General features: G+C 44.1%; 1 protein-coding gene across 2 annotated transcripts in view; it reads right to left on the reverse strand.

The window, feature by feature from the left end:
• Window positions 1–1474: 1474 nt before the first annotated feature.
• LOC106588010 (nuclear receptor ROR-alpha A) overlaps window positions 1475–16165 on the reverse strand; it is a 106126-nt gene continuing 91435 nt past the window's right edge. For both annotated transcript variants that reach the window (XM_045689752.1, XM_045689753.1), the window contains exons 7-10: window positions 6531–6638; window positions 5036–5146; window positions 4778–4890; window positions 1475–4152 (exon numbers count right to left, since the gene is read on the reverse strand). In XM_045689752.1, coding sequence (XP_045545708.1) covers window positions 3985–4152; window positions 4778–4890; window positions 5036–5146; window positions 6531–6638 — 500 coding nt within the window. In that variant the 3' untranslated portion in view covers window positions 1475–3984. The remainder of the gene's footprint in view (window positions 4153–4777; window positions 4891–5035; window positions 5147–6530; window positions 6639–16165) is intronic.

The following is a 16165-nucleotide window of genomic DNA, read 5'->3' on the forward strand; positions in this document are numbered from 1 at the left end:
ATAGGTAACAAACCAAAGGAAGGATGGAATTTGGTTCTGACAGACACGACCATTAAAATAGACATTACTTGTTGCTATACTTTCTGTAGTCAATAGATGGCGCTACTAGATTGAACAACTTGAATCTATTTTCCCAGCTCAGGCGTCAGTTAAGGGTTCAGTCTGAACATTGACAGTCTCTTTAATGGAGGGACCAACAGGTCCTCCCTAACAGTAAAAAGTATTTTTATCAGGCGCTGTTATTAAATCTCAGTTGCCATCTCAACGACCCGTGTCACAACTCACGGTGCTCTTCATAGAAAAGGGAGACAGCTTTTTGAGACTTCAAAGTATTTCCTTTCAAGTGGTATCAATAATATGCATATCCTTACTTCAGGTCCAGAGCTACAGCCAGTTAGATTTGGCTACGTCATTTTAGGACATTTTTTAATTTATTTTTTAAGTGTCAGATCCTTAAGAAGTTAATAGATTTTTTTGAGACGCTGAGAGTTGTGTGTTACATCAGGGCCTTGTCCCTCGCTGGGCTGTGTGTTACATCAGGGCCTTGTCCCTCGCTGGGCTGTGTGTTACATCAGGGCCTTGTCCCTCGCTGGGCTGTGTGTTACATCAGGGCCTTGTCCCTCGCTGGGCTGTGTGTTACATCAGGGCCTTGTCCCTCGCTGGGCTGTGTGTTACATCAGGGCCTTGTCCCTCGTTGGGCTGTGTGTTACATCAGAGCCTTGTCCCTCGCTGGGCTGTGTGTTACATCAGGGCCTTGTCCCTCGCTGGGCTGTGTGTTACATCAGGGCCTTGTCCCTCGCTGGGCTGTGTGTTACATCAGAGCCTTGTCCCTCGCTGGGCTGTGTGTTACATCAGAGCCTTGTCCCTCGCTGGGCTGTGTGTTACATCAGAGCCTTGTCCCTCGCTGGGCTGTGTGTTACATCAGAGCCTTCCCCCTCGCTGGGCATAACACCTGGAACATGGCATTAACAACACAGGTCAGAGAGAAACAACAGGGGAATCTTGTCTATTCATGGCTTCAGTCTTTCATGTTCAACACACGTGTGTGTGTGTGTGTGTGTGTGTGTGTGTGTGTGTGTGTGTGTGTGTGTGTGTGTGTGTGTGTGTGTGCGTGTGCGTGTGCGTGTGTCTCCATGACAGATCGTGCTCTTCGCCCCAACAGAGGATTAAAAGAGCGTAAGGTGAGCTGAGCTCCATGACTGTGTTTCAGGGTGTCTCTCAGATCTGTCATCTATCTACTGTGGTGTAGCCCCTCTCAGTCAATACAAAGACCCACGCTGACTAGACAACTAACTTCCTGTTTCACCACAGCACAGTGGCCAAGGTAGAACGGTGGGAGGGCATTGGTGACGATCACGGGAGGTAGACCAATCAAATCACAGGAAATGCAGATGATTTCAGAAGAGTAGATAAACATAGTGCTATCATATGACAATAAGGAAGTGAAATGTTTTGATAGAAGATTGTGATGGTGGAAATGGACTATTGATTCTTTAATGGATCACAGTATTGCATTAACTCAGAGACAGGTGTGGACATCACACGATTCATTCATTAACTCAGAGACAGGTGTGGACAACACACAATTCATTCATTAACTCAGAGACAGGTGTGGACATCACACAATTCATTAATTAACTCAGAGACAGGTGTGGACATCACACGATTCATTCCTTACCTCAGAGACAGGTGTGGACAACACACAATTCATTCATTAACTCAGAGACAGGTGTGGACATCACACGATTCATTCATTAACTCAGAGACAGGTGTGGACAATACACAATTCATTCATTAACTCAGAGACAGGCGTGGACATCACACAATTCATTCATTAACTCAGAGACAGGTGTGGACATCACACAATTCATTAATTAACTCAGAGACAGGTGTGGACAACACACAATTCATTCATTAACTTAGAGACAGGTGTGGACAATACACTATTCATTCATTAACTCAGAGACAGGCGTCAGTTAAAGTGGCTCGTCAATTGGAACACATGGGAGAGATACAAGCTATAACACAAATAGATTGTAAAACATTGATTCATTTCTCAATATAGTATGTACTTATTATCAGCATAGTAATACCCTGTAGGACATTGGAAAGAGGTGGAATAGACACCTTGATCTGCATCCCAAACGGCACCCTATTCCCTAAATGAGGGCACTACTTTTAACCAGATCCTCTTATTACACGTAGTGCACTGCGTATGGGAGTAGGGTGCACTTTGGGACATAACCCTGTTATTGTCGTGGTGGTGACTTCCACTCTTCTTCCTGTTGTGAAGGTTTAATAGCAGATGGCTTTGAAGGTGATGTTTACTGAAAGGGTGTAGAACTCCACACCACTTCCCCATCACACCGTTGTCTATAGGTAAGTGTTGTGGCTGAATATGCTGTCCATCACACCGTTGTCTATAGGTAAGTGTTGTGGCTGAATCTGCTGTCCATCACACCGTTGTCTATAGGTAAGTGTTGTGGCTGAATCCGCTCCCCATCACACCGTTGTCTATAGGTAAGTGTTGTGGCTGAATCCGCTCCCCATCACACCGTTGTCTATAGGTAAGTGTTGTGGCTGAATCCGCTGTCCATCACACCGTTGTCTATAGGTAAGTGTTGTGGCTGAATCCGCTCCCCATCACACTGTTGTCCATAGGTAAGTGTTGTGGCTGTATCTGCTGTCCATCACATCGTTGTCTATAGGTAAGTGTTGTGGCTGTATCTGCTGTCCATCACACCGTTGTCTATAGGTAAGTGTTGTGGCTGAATCCGCTGTCCATCACACCGTTGTCCATAGGTAAGTGTTGTGGCTGAATCCGCTCCCCATCACACTGTTGTCCATAGGTAAGTGTTGTGGCTGAATCCGCTGTCCATCACACCGTTGTCCATAGGTAAGTGTTGTGGCTGTATGTGCTGTCCATCACACTGTTGTCCATAGGTAAGTGTTGTGGCTGAATCCGCTGTCCATCACACCGTTGTCCATAGGTAAGTGTTGTGGCTGAATCCGCTGTCCATCACACCGTTGTCCATAGGTAAGTGTTGTGGCTGTATCTGCTGTCCATCACACCGTTGTCTATAGGTAAGTGTTGTGACTGAATCCGCTGTCCATCACACCGTTGTCTATAGGTAAGTGTTGTGGCTGTATCTGCTGTCCATCACACCGTTGTCTATAGGTAAGTGTTGTGGCTGTATCTGCTGTCCATCACACCGTTGTCTATAGGTAAGTGTTGTGGCTGTATCTGCTGTCCATCACACCGTTGTCTATAGGTAAGTGTTGTGGCTGTATCTGCTGTCCATCACACCGTTGTCTATAGGTAAGTGTTGTGGCTGTATCTGCTGTCCATCACACCGTTGTCTATAGGTAAGTGTTGTGGCTGTATCTGCTGTCCATCACACCGTTGTCTATAGGTAAGTGTTGTGACTGTATCTGCTGTCCATCACACCGTTGTCTATAGGTAAGTGTTGTGGCTGTATCTGCTGTCCATCACACCGTTGTCTATAGGTAAGTGTTGTGGCTGTATCTGCTGTCCATCACACCGTTGTCTATAGGTAAGTGTTGTGGCTGTATCTGCTGTCCATCACACCGTTGTCTATAGGTAAGTGTTGTGGCTGTATCTGCTGTCCATCACACCGTTGTCTATAGGTAAGTGTTGTGACTAAATCCGCTCACCCTGTCCCAATAGGTTTGTTGTTGTGAGAGGAAAGGCTGTTGGTTTTCTAAGTGCTTGAATGTTTTTTTCCCCCCAGAAACATCCCAACTCATCATCCAGGAGGACACAGAGGAGAAGACAGACGGACATGAACAGAGAAACGTCATCTGTCTGTCCAGGTAAAAGCAGGTTAGGACCAGGACCAAGGCACTCTCTGAGTGTCTCTCATTCCACGTGTCTCTCTGTCTCTCAAAGATCAACACTGGCTCCATGAAGTAAACTACAGTACAGGGCAGATACAGTACGGTAGTATACCGACGGGTCCTTGGCTAGCCGTCTATGGACATGGAACCCTGTTCAAAGTCTGAGCCAAACAGCTCCTTGTATAGTGGAGGGAAGTGGGCTTGGACAATGTCTGGGTAGGTTGCTCTGAAGGCCGTCAGCTTCTCTGTATGCCGGCTGACTAACGCCCGCAGGGTCGACACTTTGCATATCAACTGGGGAGGGAGAGAGACAGAGACAGAGAGAGAGAGACAGAGAGAGAGACAGAGAGAGAGACAGAGAGAGAGAGAGAGAGAGACAGAGAGAGAGAGACAGAGAGAGAGACAGAGAGAGAGAGAGAGAGAGAGAGAACAGAGAGACAGAGTGAGAGACAGGTTATTGAGATTTAGGACCACTAGGTCACATTCTGACAGACAGACAGGACTCTTTCCCTAAGACCAGGGCGCTGTCTGAGTGTTCCATCAGGAGTGATACTTATGTCATAGTGGTGATGGAACTGAAATCCTGCTGTGAAATCCCAATGCCTGTTCAGTTCAAAATGAGATTTCATCAAGTAGAGTATAGCGAGAGCACTATCAATGTAACAACGCATGAACACAGTCCATACAAACAAAGGTTCATTGCCACTAGCTACTGTGTAGCAGTACAGTGTAAAGCAGGGTTGGGCTCAATTTCATTTTCAATTCAGAAAAGGGAATATCCAATTCTCTTCAATTAGGAAAATGTGGAATTGGAATTTGGTTTACTTTCTGTATTGACTGGAATTGAAATGGAATTGACCCCAAATCCTGGTGTATAGCAATTGCATATATTGTATGTACGTGTGGGTGGGTGTTACACCTTGGTGAGAACCACGTCCTCTCTGCCGTTCTTCTGAAGGACATGTTGTAAAGCCAGCTGGATCTTCTGTTGAAGCTTCTCCACCTTCACCTTCTCCTGAAGCCAAGTCCGATCTACACACACCGTTAGTTAACGATGCAACATTGGATAATAATTACCCAGAGGTGCTCTAGGACCGACACAGGAAATGCTGTGTGTTATGTGATTGGAGATATGTGCTTGCACCTTGCATAGTGAACGTGACAGCATCATGCCTACCTGCAGACATCAGGACGTACGCTGAGAACAGAGCGATCTCCTCCTCAGAGAGATGGATGACAGACATACTCTTCCCAAACTCAAAGACCAGGCGAATCAGATCGTCACAACCTGTCAGACACACACAGAGAGAGAGACAGGAGGAAGTTATGTGGATCAGAACACCACAGTCTGTCAGACACACAGAGAGAGACAGGAGGAAGTTATGTGGATCAGAACATCACAGGACACAGAGAGAGAGACAGGAGTGGATCAGAACAACACAGTCTGTCAGACACACAGAGAGAGAGAGACAGGAGGAAGTTATGTGGATCAGAACATCACAACCTGTCAGACACACAGAGAGAGAGAGACAAGAGGAAGTTATGTGGATCAGAACATCACAGTCTGTCAGACACAGAGAGAGAGAGACAGGAGGAAGTTATGTGGATCAGAACACCACAGTCTGTCACACACACAGAGAGAGAGAGAGACAGGAGGAAGTTATGTGGATCAGAACATCACAGAACACAGAGAGACATGAGGAAGTTATGTGGATCAGAACATCACAGTCTGTCAGACACACACAGAGAGAGAGACAGGAGGAATTATGTGATCAGAAACATTGTTTTCCAGGAGAGAAGACAGGAGGAAGTTATGTGGATCAGAACATCACAGTCTGTCAGACACACAGAGAGAGAGAGACAGGAGGAAGTTATGTGGATCAGAACATCACAGGACACAGAGAGAGAGAGACAGGAGTGGATCAGAACAACACAGTCTGTCAGACACACAGAGAGAGAGACATGAGGAAGTTATGTGGATCAGAACATCACAGTCTGTCAGACACACAGAGAGAGACAGGAGGAAGTTATGTGGATCAGAACATCACAGTCTGTCAGACACACAGAGAGAGAGACAGGAGGAAGTTATGTGGATCAGAACATCACAGTCTGTCAGACACAGAGAGAGAGAGACAGGAGGAAGTTATGTGGATCAGAACACCACAGTCTGTCAGACACACAGAGAGAGAGAGACAGGAGGAAGTTATGTGGATCAGAACATCACAGGACACAGAGAGAGAGAGACAGGAGTGGATCAGAACAACACAGTCTGTCAGACACACAGAGAGAGAGACATGAGGAAGTTATGTGGATCAGAACATCACAGTCTGTCAGACACACAGAGAGAGACAGGAGGAAGTTATGTGGATCAGAACATCACAGTCTGTCAGACACACAGAGAGAGAGACAGGAGGAAGTTATGTGGATCAGAACATCACAGGACAGAGAGCAGGACATCAGGGTCTGAACAGACGTCACCTGACATTGCATTGCTTCGGAGTTCAGTCAGTCCAATCATATCCTAGTGGCCCAGCCATTCAGTCAGAGGAGGTCCAAAACAGTCCCAAACAAACAACTTCCTCTCCTATTAAATCAATGGTTCTGAAACTGCTGAACCTCAACCACAGACTGAAGGGGATAAACGTGTTCCACTGGGTTGTATTCTGACTTACCTAACGCTTTGAAGACGTCGGTCCCGGCGTATTTCCCATCAAAGTAGACGGTGCTGTTCTGAGAGTCAAAGGCACGACACATTCTGATGAACACCACTTCAAGAGACCCTGAGGAGAGACAACACAACATAACCATCACTATAGGTCAGAGAGACAACACAACACAACCATCACTACAGGTCAGAGAGATAACACAACACAACCATCACTACAGGTCAGACAGACAACACAACATCACTACAGGTCAGAGAGACAACACAACACAACATCACTATAGGTCAGAGAGACAACACAACATAACCATCACTACAGGTCAGAGAGACAACACAACACAACCATCACTACAGGTCAGAGAGATAAAACAACACAACCATCACTACAGGTCAGACAGACAACACAACATAACTACAGGTCAGAGAGACAACACAACACAACCATCACTACAGGTCAGAGACAACACAACACAACCATCACTACAGGTCAGAGAGACAACACAACACAACCATCACTACAGGTCAGAGAGACAACACAACACAACCATCACTACAGGTCAGAGAGACAACACAACACAACCATCACTACAGGTGAGAGAGACAACACAACATCACTACAGGTCAGAGAGACAACACAACACAGCCATCACTACAGGTCACAGACAACACAACATAACACAACCATCACTACAGGTCAGAGAGACAACACAACACAACCATCACTACAGGTCAGAGAGACAACACAACACAACCATCACTACAGGTCAGAGAGACAACACAACATCACTACAGGTCAGAGAGACAACACAACACAACCATCACTACAGGTTAGAGAGACAACACAACACAACCATCACTACAGGTTAGAGAGACAACACAACATAACCATCACTACAGGTCAGAGAGACAACACAACCATCACTATAGGTCAGAGAGACAACACAACCATCACTACAGGTTAGAGAGACAACACAACACAACCATCACTACAGGTCAGAGAGACAACACAACATCACTACAGGTCAGAGAGACAACACAACACAACCATCACTACAGGTTAGAGAGACAACACAACACAACCATCACTACAGGTCAGAGAGACAACACAACACAACCATCACTACAGGTCAGAGAGACAACACAACACAACCATCACTACAGGTCAGAGAGACAACACAACATCACTACAGGTCAGAGAGACAACACAACACAACCATCACTACAGGTTAGAGAGACAACACAACACAACCATCACTACAGGTTAGAGAGACAACACAACATAACCATCACTACAGGTCAGAGAGACAACACAACCATCACTACAGGTCAGAGAGACAACACAACCATCACTACAGGTTAGAGAGACAACACAACACAATCATCACTACAGGTCAGAGAGACAAGAAAACATCACTACAGGTCAGAGAGACAACACAACACAACCATCACTACAGGTTAGAGAGACAACACAACACAACCATCACTACAGGTCAGAGAGACAACACAACCATCACTACAGGTCAGAGAGACAACACAACCATCACTACAGGTCAGAGAGACAACACAACACAACCATCACTACAGGTCACAGAGACAACACAACCATCACTACAGGTCAGAGAGACAACACAACACAACCATCACTACAGGTCAGAGAGACAACACAACCATCACTACAGGTCAGAGAGACAACACAACATAACCATCACTACAGGTCAGAGAGACAACACAACACAACCATCACTACAGGTCAGAGAGACAACACAACACAACCATCACTACAGGTCAGAGAGACAACACAACACAACCATCACTACAGGTCAGAGAGACAACACAACCATCACTACAGGTCAGAGAGACAACACAACATAACCATCACCACAGGTCAGAGACAACACAACATAACCATCACTACAGGTCAGAGAGACAACACAACCATCACTACAGGTCAGAGAGACAACACAACACAACCATCACTACAGGTTAGAGAGACAACACAACACAACCATCACTACAGGTCAGAGAGACAACACAACACAACCATCACTACAGGTCAGAGAGACAACACAACCATCACTACAGGTCAGAGAGACAACAATACACAACCATCACTACAGGTCAGAGAGACAACAATACACAACCATCACTACAAGTCACAGAGACAACACAACCATCACTACAGGTCAGAGAGACAACACAACACAACCATCACTACAGGTCAGAGAGACAACACAACACAACCATCACTACAGGTCAGAGAGACAACACAACATAACCATCACTACAGGTCAGAGAGACAACACAACCAACCATCACTACAGGTCAGAGAGACAACACAACACAACCATCACTACAGGTCAGAGAGACAACACAACACAACCATCACTACAGGTCAGAGAGACAACACAACCATCACTACAGGTCAGAGAGACAACACAACACAGCCATCACTACAGGTCAGAGACAACACAACACAACCATCACTACAGGTCAGAGAGACAACGCAACACAACCATCACTACAGGTCAGAGAGACAACACAACACAACAATCACTACAGGTCAGAGAGACAACACAACATCACTACAGGTCAGAGAGACAACACAACACAACCATCACTACAGGTTAGAGAGACAACACAACACAACCATCACTACAGGTCAGAGAGAGAACACAACCATCACTACAGGTCAGAGAGACAACACAACACAACCATCACTACAGGTTAGAGAGACAACACAACAGAACCATCACTACAGGTCAGAGAGAGAACACAACCATCACTACAGGTCAGAGAGACAACACAACACAACCATCACTACAGGTTAGAGAGACAACACAACACAACCATCACTACAGGTTAGAGAGACAACACAACATAACCATCACTACAGGTCAGAGAGACAACACAACCATCACTACAGGTCAGAGAGACAACACAACCATCACTACAGGTTAGAGAGACAACACAACACAACCATCACTACAGGTCAGAGAGACAACACAACATCACTACAGGTCAGAGAGACAACACAACACAACCATCACTACAGGTTAGAGAGACAACACAACACAACGATCACTACAGGTCAGAGAGACAACACAACACAACCATCACTACAGGTCAGAGAGACAACACAACACAACCATCACTACAGGTCACAGAGACAACACAACATCACTACAGGTCAGAGAGACAACACAACACAACCATCACTACAGGTTAGAGAGACAACACAACACAACCATCACTACAGGTTAGAGAGACAACACAACACAACCATCACTACAGGTCAGAGAGACAACACAACCATCACTACAGGTCAGAGAGACAACACAACAAAACCATCACTACAGGTCAGAGAGACAACACAACACAACCATCACTACAGGTCAGAGAGACAACACAACACAACCATCACTACAGGTCAGAGAGACAACACAACCATCACTACAGGTCAGAGAGACAACACAACATAACCATCACCACAGGTCAGAGACAACACAACATAACCATCACTACAGGTCAGAGAGACAACACAACCATCACTACAGGTCAGAGAGACAACACAACACAACCATCACTACAGGTTAGAGAGACAACACAACACAACCATCACTACAGGTCAGAGAGACAACACAACCATCACTACAGGTCAGAGAGACAACACAACACAACCATCACTACAGGTCAGAGAGACAACACAAACATCACTACAGGTCAGAGAGACAACAATACACAACCATCACTACAGGTCAGAGAGACAACAATACACAACCATCACTACAGGTCACAGAGACAACACAACCATCACTACAGGTCAGAGAGACAACACAAACCAACCATCATTACAGGTCAGAGAGACAACACAACACAACCATCACTACAGGTCAGAGAGACAACACAACACAAACCATCACTACAGGTCAGAGAGACAACACAACACAACCATCACTACAGGTCAGAGAGACAACACAACACAACCATCACTACAGGTCAGAGAGACAACACAACCATCACTACAGGTCAGAGAGACAACACAACATAACCATCACCACAGGTCAGAGACAACACAACATAACCATCACTACAGGTCAGAGAGACAACACAACCATCACTACAGGTCAGAGAGACAACACAACACAACCATCACTACAGGTTAGAGAGACAACACAACACAACCATCACTACAGGTCAGAGAGACAACACAACCATCACTACAGGTCAGAGAGACAACACAACACAACCATCACTACAGGTCAGAGAGACAACACAACCATCACTACAGGTCAGAGAGACAACAATACACAACCATCACTACAGGTCAGAGAGACAACAATACACAACCATCACTACAAGTCACAGAGACAACACAACCATCACTACAGGTCAGAGAGACAACACAACACAACCATCACTACAGGTCAGAGAGACAACACAACACAACCATCACTACAGGTCAGAGAGACAACACAACATAACTATCACTACAGGTCAGAGAGACAACACAACCAACCATCACTACAGGTCAGAGAGACAACACAACACAACCATCACTACAGGTCAGAGAGACAACACAACACAACCATCACTACAGGTCAGAGAGACAACACAACACAACCATCACTACAGGTCAGAGAGACAACACAACCATCACTACAGGTCAGAGAGACAACACAACACAGCCATCACTACAGGTCAGAGACAACACAACACAACCATCACTACAGGTCAGAGAGACAACACAACATCACTACAGGTCAGAGAGACAACACAACACAACCATCACTACAGGTTAGAGAGACAACACAACACAACCATCACTACAGGTCAGAGAGAGAACACAACCATCACTACAGGTCAGAGAGACAACACAACACAACCATCACTACAGGTTAGAGAGACAACACAACAGAACCATCACTACAGGTCAGAGAGAGAACACAACCATCACTACAGGTCAGAGAGACAACACAACACAACCATCACTACAGGTTAGAGAGACAACACAACACAACCATCACTACAGGTTAGAGAGACAACACAACATAACCATCACTACAGGTCAGAGAGACAACACAACCATCACTACAGGTCAGAGAGACAACACAACCATCACTACAGGTTAGAGAGACAACACAACACAACCATCACTACAGGTCAGAGAGACAACACAACATCACTACAGGTCAGAGAGACAACACAACACAACCATCACTACAGGTTAGAGAGACAACACAACACAACCATCACTACAGGTCAGAGAGACAACACAACCATCACTACAGGTCAGAGAGACAACAATACACAACCATCACTACAGGTCAGAGAGACAACAATACACAACCATCACTACAAGTCACAGAGACAACACAACCATCACTACAGGTCAGAGAGACAACACAACACAACCATCACTACAGGTCAGAGAGACAACACAACACAACCATCACTACAGGTCAGAGAGACAACACAACATAACTATCACTACAGGTCAGAGAGACAACACAACCAACCATCACTACAGGTCAGAGAGACAACACAACACAACCATCACTACAGGTCAGAGAGACAACACAACACAACCATCACTACAGGTCAGAGAGACAACACAACACAACCATCACTACAGGTCAGAGAGACAACACAACCATCACTACAGGTCAGAGAGACAACACAACACAGCCATCACTACAGGTCAGAGACAACACAACACAACCATCACTACAGGTCAGAGAGACAACACAACATCACTACAGGTCAGAGAGACAACACAACACAACCATCACTACAGGTTAGAGAGACAACACAACACAACCATCACTACAGGTCAGAGAGAGAACACAACCATCACTACAGTTCAGAGAGACAACACAACACAACCATCACTACAGGTTAGAGAGACAACACAACAGAACCATCACTACAGGTCAGAGAGAGATCACAACCATCACTACAGGTCAGAGAGACAACACAACACAACCATCACTACAGGTTAGAGAGACAACACAACACAACCATCACTACAGGTTAGAGAGACAACACAACATAACCATCACTACAGGTCAGAGAGACAACACAACCATCACTACAGGTCAGAGAGACAACACAACCATCACTACAGGTTAGAGAGACAACACAACACAACCATCACTACAGGTCAGAGAGACAACACAACATCACTACAGGTCAGAGAGACAACACAACACAACCATCACTACAGGTTAGAGAGACAACACAACACAACGATCACTACAGGTCAGAGAGACAACACAACACAACCATCACTACAGGTCAGAGAGACAACACAACACAACCATCACTACAGGTCACAGAGACAACACAACATCACTACAGGTCAGAGAGACAACACAACACAACCATCACTACAGGTTAGAGAGACAACACAACACAACCATCACTACAGGTTAGAGAGACAACACAACACAACCATCACTACAGGTCAGAGAGACAACACAACACAACCATCACTACAGGTCAGAGAGACAACACAACCATCACTACAGGTCAGAGAGACAACACAACATAACCATCACCACAGGTCAGAGACAACACAACATAACCATCACTACAGGTCAGAGAGACAACACAACCATCACTACAGGTCAGAGAGACAACACAACACAACCATCACTACAGGTTAGAGAGACAACACAACACAACCATCACTACAGGTCAGAGAGACAACACAACCATCACTACAGGTCAGAGAGACAACACAACACAACCATCACTACAGGTCAGAGAGACAACACAAACATCACTACAGGTCAGAGAGACAACAATACACAACCATCACTACAGGTCAGAGAGACAACAATACACAACCATCACTACAGGTCACAGAGACAACACAACCATCACTACAGGTCAGAGAGACAACACAAACCAACCATCATTACAGGTCAGAGAGACAACACAACACAACCATCACTACAGGTCAGAGAGACAACACAACATAACCATCACTACAGGTCAGAGAGACAACACAACACAACCATCACTACAGGTCAGAGAGACAACACAACACAACCATCACTACAGGTCAGAGAGACAACACAACACAACCATCACTACAGGTCAGAGAGACAACACAACACAACCATCACTACAGGTCAGAGAGACAACACAACCATCACTACAGGTCAGAGAGACAACACAACACAGCCATCACTACAGGTCAGAGACAACACAACACAACCATCACTACAGGTCAGAGAGACAACGCAACACAACCATCACTACAGGTCAGAGAGACAACACAACACAACAATCACTACAGGTCAGAGAGACAACACAACATCACTACAGGTCAGAGAGACAACACAACACAACCATCACTACAGGTTAGAGAGACAACACAACACAACCATCACTACAGGTCAGAGAGAGAACACAACCATCACTACAGGTCAGAGAGACAACACAACACAACCATCACTACAGGTCAGAGAGACAACACAACACAACCATCACGACAGGTCAGAGAGACAACACAACACAACCATCACTACAGGTCACAGAGACAACACAACCATCACTACAGGTCAGAGAGACAACACAACACAAACATCACTACAGGTCAGAGAGACAACACAACACAACCATCACTACAGGTCAGACAGACAACCTCAGCATTACTTTATGTTGTAAAGACAACACAATATTAAGACAACAGGTTGGGGACAGCATGTCCTTGTGAAACCAAAGCAGCTGTCTTACGTAGACAGTATATAGATTGGGTGTTTCCTATATATGTAGACAGTATATAGATTGGGGGTTTCCTATATAAGTAGACAGAATATAGATTGGGGTTTCCTATATAAGTAGACAGTATATAGATTGTGGGTTTCTTATATAAGTCGACAGTATATAGATTGGGGGTTTCCTATATAAGTCGACGGTATAAAAATTGGGGGTTTCTTATATAAGTAGACAGTATATAGATTGGGGGTTTCTTATATAAGTAGACAGTATATAGATTGGGGGATTCCTATATAAGTAGACAGTATATAGATTGGGGGTTTCTTATATAAGTAGACAGTATATAGATTGGGGGTTTCTTATATAAGTAGACAGTATATAGATTGGGGTTTCCTATATAAGTAGACAGTATATAGATTGGGGGTTTCCTATATAAGTAGACAGTATATAGATTGGGGGTTTCCTATATAAGTAGACAGTATATAGATTGGGGGTTTCCTATATAAGTAGACAGTATATAGATTGGGGGTTTCTTATAAAAGTAGACAGTTTATAGATTGGGGGTTTCCTATATAAGTAGACTGTATATAGATATGGGGTTTCCTATATAAGTAGACAGTATATAGATTGGGGGTTTCCAATATAAGTAGACAGTATACAGATTGGGGGTTTCTTATATAAGTAGAAGGTATACAGATTGGGGGTTTCCTATATAAATAGACAGTAAATAGATTGGGGGTTTCTTATATAAGTAGACAGTATACAGATTGGGGGTTTCTTATGTAAGTAGAAGGTATACAGATTGGGGGTTTCCTATATAAGTAGACAGTTTATAGATTGGGGGTTTCCTATATAAGTAGACAGTATACAGATTGGGGGTTTCCTATATAAGTAGACAGTTTATAGATTGGGGGTTTCTTATATAAGTAGATAGTATATAGATTGGGGGTTTCTTATGTAAGTAGAAGGTATACAGATTGGGGGTTTCCTATAAAAGTAGACAGTTTATAGATTGGGGGTTTCCTATATAAGTAGACTGTATATAGATATGGGGTTTCCTATATAAGTAGACAGTATATAGATTGGGGGTTTCCAATATAAGTAGACAGTATACAGATTGGGGGTTTCTTATATAAGTAGAAGGTATACAGATTGGGGGTTTCCTATATAAATAGACAGTAAATAGATTGGGGGTTTCTTATATAAGTAGACCGTATACAGATTGGGGGTTTCTTATGTAAGTAGAAGGTATACAGATTGGGGGTTTCCTATATAAGTAGACAGTTTATAGATTGGGGGTTTCCTATATAAGTAGACAGTATACAGATTGGGGGTTTCCTATATAAGTAGACAGTTTATAGATTGGGGGTTTCTTATATAAGTAGACAGTATATAGATTGGGGATTTCCTATATAAGTAGACAGTATACAGATTGGGGGTTTCTTATATAAGTAGACAGTATACAGATTGGGGGGTTTCCTATATAAATAGACAGAATATAGATTGGGGGTTTCTTATATAAGTAGACAGTATACAGATTGGGGGTTTCTTTTATAAGAAGACAGTATACAGATTGGGGGTTTCCTATATAAGTAGACAGTATATAGATTGTTTTTTTTTATATAAGTAGACAGTATATAGATTGGGGGTTTCTTATATAAGTAGACAGTATATAGATTAAGGGATTTATATAGAAGTAGACAGTATATAGATTGGGGGTTTCTTATATAAGTAGACAGTATATAGATTGGGGGTTTCTTATATAAGTAGACAGTATATAGATTGGGGGTTTCCTATATAAGTAGACAGTATATAGATTGGGGGTTTCCTATATAAGTGGACAGTCTATAGATTGGGGTTTCTTATATAAGTAGACAGTATATAGATTGGGGGTTTCCTATATAAGTAGACAGTATA

Source organism: Salmo salar, chromosome ssa11 (assembly GCF_905237065.1).
Source record: "Salmo salar chromosome ssa11, Ssal_v3.1, whole genome shotgun sequence".
NCBI classification, from domain to species: Eukaryota; Metazoa; Chordata; class Actinopteri; order Salmoniformes; family Salmonidae; genus Salmo; species Salmo salar.